This window comes from Peromyscus leucopus, chromosome 8a (assembly GCF_004664715.2).
Source record: "Peromyscus leucopus breed LL Stock chromosome 8a, UCI_PerLeu_2.1, whole genome shotgun sequence".
NCBI lineage: Eukaryota > Metazoa > Chordata > Mammalia > Rodentia > Cricetidae > Peromyscus > Peromyscus leucopus.
Window position 1 is genome coordinate 29,847,903 of NC_051085.1, and position 4,272 is coordinate 29,852,174.

Consider the following 4,272-nt stretch of genomic DNA (forward strand, 5'->3'; position numbering starts at 1 on the left):
AAGTGACAGGGCCATTATTGAGCTGCATTTGAGCAAGACTAATTTTTAATCTGACTACTTAACAGTCATTGTCTTATTTTAATTTCTGTGATGAGCTAAGGTCAAAGCAAACTTGTTGAGTGTTATTTACAAAGTTAACTTCTTCATTGCCATGGTAAAAATAAATAAATTAAATAAAAATATTTTATATTGCAAGATTCACATACATATATTAAAACCCTCATGAACACAGACATGTCAAATAAAAATTTTGTAAGACAGTTCATTAAATTCATTCATGAATTCTAATACCTATTTCCTTCTAATTGGTTTTTCATTGAGAATGTTGCTTACAGCTTGCAGTAAGTACACTAAGATCACTGGTATCCACTTTAAAGAATAGATGGCTAGCTTTTCAGGAATATTGGCATTACATTCATACCTTAAAAACAGATATAAGGTTGTTAGGGGGCTATCATTTGTATGACACAGAAAGCGTCAAATTTCACCTTTCATTTTTCCTTCTGAGAAGTAGAAACATTTGCCAGCTCATCTTGCTGGCACCGCACTCGGACTATCGCCCACAGTTAATGAGTCTCAACTTGCAGTGAACAAAAGGCAGTAAACGCCAAATAGAAAGTCACTGGTACCTGATCTTCCCTTTAAATAATGAGATTGTTTTGTGCCTTCCCTTTTCCACTCGCATTGTCAATAAATATAGATATTGATCAAACAGTGATTGATTCAGAACATAACATATTTGGTGTTGCATTTATTAATCATCATATCCAGTACAATACAAGCTATTCATAAACCTAGAAAGTCACAGAAGAGAGTTCCGCCATCGTAAGTGGAGAATAGGCCATGGCCATGACCAAGATGATGCATTGATGAGGGATCTGAGCCACTGTTACAGTTTTTCAGTTCTTCTTCTCTCTGTGTTTCATCTATTTATTTGTGTGTGTATGTGTGTGCACATGTGTGCACATCCAATGGCCCTTGTGTGGAGGTCAAAGGACAGTTTTATGCAAGAACTGGGTCTCTCCTTTCCCCTATATGGGTCCCAGGGATTGAACTCAGACTTTGTAGCAAGCATATTCATCCACTGAGCCATCTCTGCCACCCTCCAATTCCTTATTTAAAAAATACATTTGATCTCACGACAGTAAAAGCTAGTAAAAGTCTAACCTTCAGCTAGAAAATTGATGCTTTCTGCCAGAATGTGAGGTTTTGGCATTATTTAGTTACCAATAATTTCAACTTATTTGGTTTTTTTTTGTTGTTGTTGTTGTTGTTTTGGTTTTGGTTTTGGTTTTCTGAGACAGAGTTTCTCTAGGAAGCTTTGTGCCTTTCCTGGATCCGCTCTGTAGACCAGGCTGGCCTCGAACTCACAGAGATTTGCCTGGCTCTGCCTCCTGAGTGCTGGGATTAAAGGCATGTGCCACCACCGCCCGGCACAATTTCAACTTATTTGTATTCCAAAAATCTGATAGATACTCTTAAATACTGAGAAAGAAACATTAAATGAAGTTGTTGCACAAAATGTATGGTAGTGACAGGAAGGAGAAATTCTCAAGTTCAGCTGCATTTTGATCCTCCTGAATAGAAAAAAAGGGGGCGGGGCTAGAGATGCTCAGAGGTCAAAAGCATTGACTACTCTTCTGGAATTGACCTGGGTTCAATTTCCATCACCTACCTGGCATCTCACAACCATCTGTAACTCCAATTCTTTCTTTCTTTCTTCTTCTTCTTTTTGTTTTTTTCGAGACAGGGTTTGCTTGTGTAGCTTTGCACCTTTCCTGGAACTCACTCTGTAGACCAGGCTGGCCTCGAACTCACAGAGATCTGCCTGCCTTTGCCTCCCGAGTGCTGGGATTAAAGGCGTGCTCCACCACTGCCCAGCAATGTAACTCCAATTCTAAAGGATCCAATGCCCTCTTCTGGGCTCCACAGGCACTGCATACACATGATACACAGATATACATGGAAACTTAACCCCTATACACATAAAATAAAATCCTTTTTTTTCAAAAGGTGTTTGCATATTCTTTTATTCCTGAATTTTTCCTCATCTTCTATTTCCTTTTCTAATTTTTCTTCTTTTCTCACTACTAGTGCTATACAATGAATGGCTAGATAGAATTTGGGTACAAAGAGGTTTCTCTTTTTTTGCCCCTTAAATACTAGAAACCAAGAGCCTTTTATTGTGGCCAAAATCTCTTCTCTCTGTCTCTGTCTCTGTCTCTCTCTTTCTCCACACACACACACACACACACACACACACACACACACACAACCTTGGGCAACTTCATTTTTTCTGTATTTTTTCTTCAATCTGTCCATCTTAGAGTACATTATGGTAATTTAGGATGTGTACACAGTATACTATAATCAAATCAGAGTGATAATCAGCCCCATGACTTCACCTGTGGATCATTTTCAATTATTGATAATTTCATTCTTTTTGGATCATTTTGAAATGTATCATGTATGTTTTAATCAATAGTAACCCTATGGTGCTAAGAAGTAGAAACGGTGTTTTCATATGCTTTGTTATTAATTTTTAAGTTAGCTGAAACTCATTATACAGAATTCTCATTTTCCTACATATATTTCATTTGTTATGCTTTTGCTATTCAGTATTCATTATACATTTTCATACGTATATATTCACAAATATATATATTTTTTTTTTACTTAGGTCTTATTTATTGCCCTGGCCATGTTCTTGACCCTTCCTTGCTGGTCTTCTGTCCCTTATTAGCTCCTTGAAGCAACCTCCTCAGTCTTTGAGTTCCAGTCTGTGGTACACTAGTACAGACCAAGCCTATTGTGTTTCTTTTTGAGAAAACAGATTAGTATTATGGAAATGTGAGCTGAAAATTTTACCCAGCAAAATGTACTTCAGTGCTCTGCGAAACCAGGGATAGAAGAAACCATAAATTAAGGGATTACATGTGGAATTAAAATAGCCAAACCACGTTAAGGCGTCAAACAGAATCGCGGGTGTAGAGAAGTTCAGAAAGGGGTCTAGGAGAATGGTGAAAAAACAGGGAAACCAACACAGTAAGAAAACACCCATCACGATTCCTAAAGTCTTGGCAGCCTTTTTGTCTTTCCTCATTTGATTATTTTGACTTTCTGGCAAGTTATCGATCGCACGAGCATGTTTTTTGGATACTGCAAAAATTTTGCCGTAAATCCCCACCATCATAGAGCTGGGAGTAAAAAAACCTGCCACAAACAAAGTCGTCCCCCATAGCTTGTTGAACATAACTGGGCAGGAACTGGAACAAGCAACCAAGATGTCATAGCCTTCAATACCGTCAGCATAGGCCTCAGAGAAGACTACCCCAAAGGCGAATGCTCCAGGGACGGACCAGCAGACAAGCAGCAGCCGCTTAACAACTGGAATGGTCATTTTGGCGCAGTAATGCAAAGGGTGACAGATGGCATAAAACCGATCGACAGCCACTGAGCAAAGGTGGAAGATGGACGTTATGCTAAGCATCAGGTCAAAGCTGTAATGGATCTTGCAAAATGTAAGTCCGAAATACCAGCAGTTCTCTACCGACCTGACCATACTGTATGGCATGATGGTGAATCCCAACAGGAAGTCGGTGACTGCCATGGAGAGGATGAGGAGGTTAGTCGGCGTGTGAAGCTGCTTAAAGTAGGAAATGGAAATGATCATGGCCAGGTTACCAAAGACTGTGATAAATATGGCTCCTGCCATAAATGAGTACATAGCAACTCGGACCCCTAGAGACCTTTCATTTTCTGGGCAAGATCCATTTCCATATTCTGAACAATCAAGGGCTTCCTACAGAAAAGCAAGAACACATGGGATTTTATCAGAGAACAGACCAACACTTTATTTTTATTTCTGCTTTTACAAACCAATTCAAGAAAAAATATAGAAGACTCAAGGAAGACAATTATACTGAAATACATAAATATTTATGACATTTTTCATTAATTTATGATTTATAGAATTCTATAGACTAGATTAAAATTACTTACTTTACACTTTTCATGACTCATTTTACTACCCGCTCCTACATCATTCTAACAGGATCTGTAATTAAGAAGTTGAAGAAGCAGGGGAGAAAGGATGAGGAGGAGAGAGACAGAAAAGGGAAGCAGGAGGGGAGATGGTAAAATCAATTTATTACAATAAATTAAATTTATTACCGATGTAACTCTAACCGAGTGTCCTTGTTTGTATAGAAACAGATAGCTGCTAGAACATCCATACAATTCATCCTCAGATGAACCTGGAATCCATCATCA

At 38.5% G+C, this 4,272-nt stretch overlaps 1 protein-coding gene across 1 annotated transcript; it reads right to left on the bottom strand.

Moving 5' to 3' along the window:
- Window positions 1-2,806: 2,806 nt before the first annotated feature.
- LOC114698609 (trace amine-associated receptor 2) lies at window positions 2,807-3,796 on the bottom strand. Its single transcript, XM_028877349.1, has one exon. The coding sequence runs from the start codon at window positions 3,725-3,727 to the stop codon at window positions 2,807-2,809; it is 921 nt and encodes a 306-aa protein (XP_028733182.1). The 5' UTR covers window positions 3,728-3,796.
- Window positions 3,797-4,272: the final 476 nt, after the last annotated feature.

Bases quoted from the DNA above. Each gene is read 5' to 3' on its own strand.
- LOC114698609 (XM_028877349.1), bottom strand. From the start codon at position 3,727: ATGTACTCATTTATGGCAGGAGCCATATTTATCACAGTCTTTGGTAAC.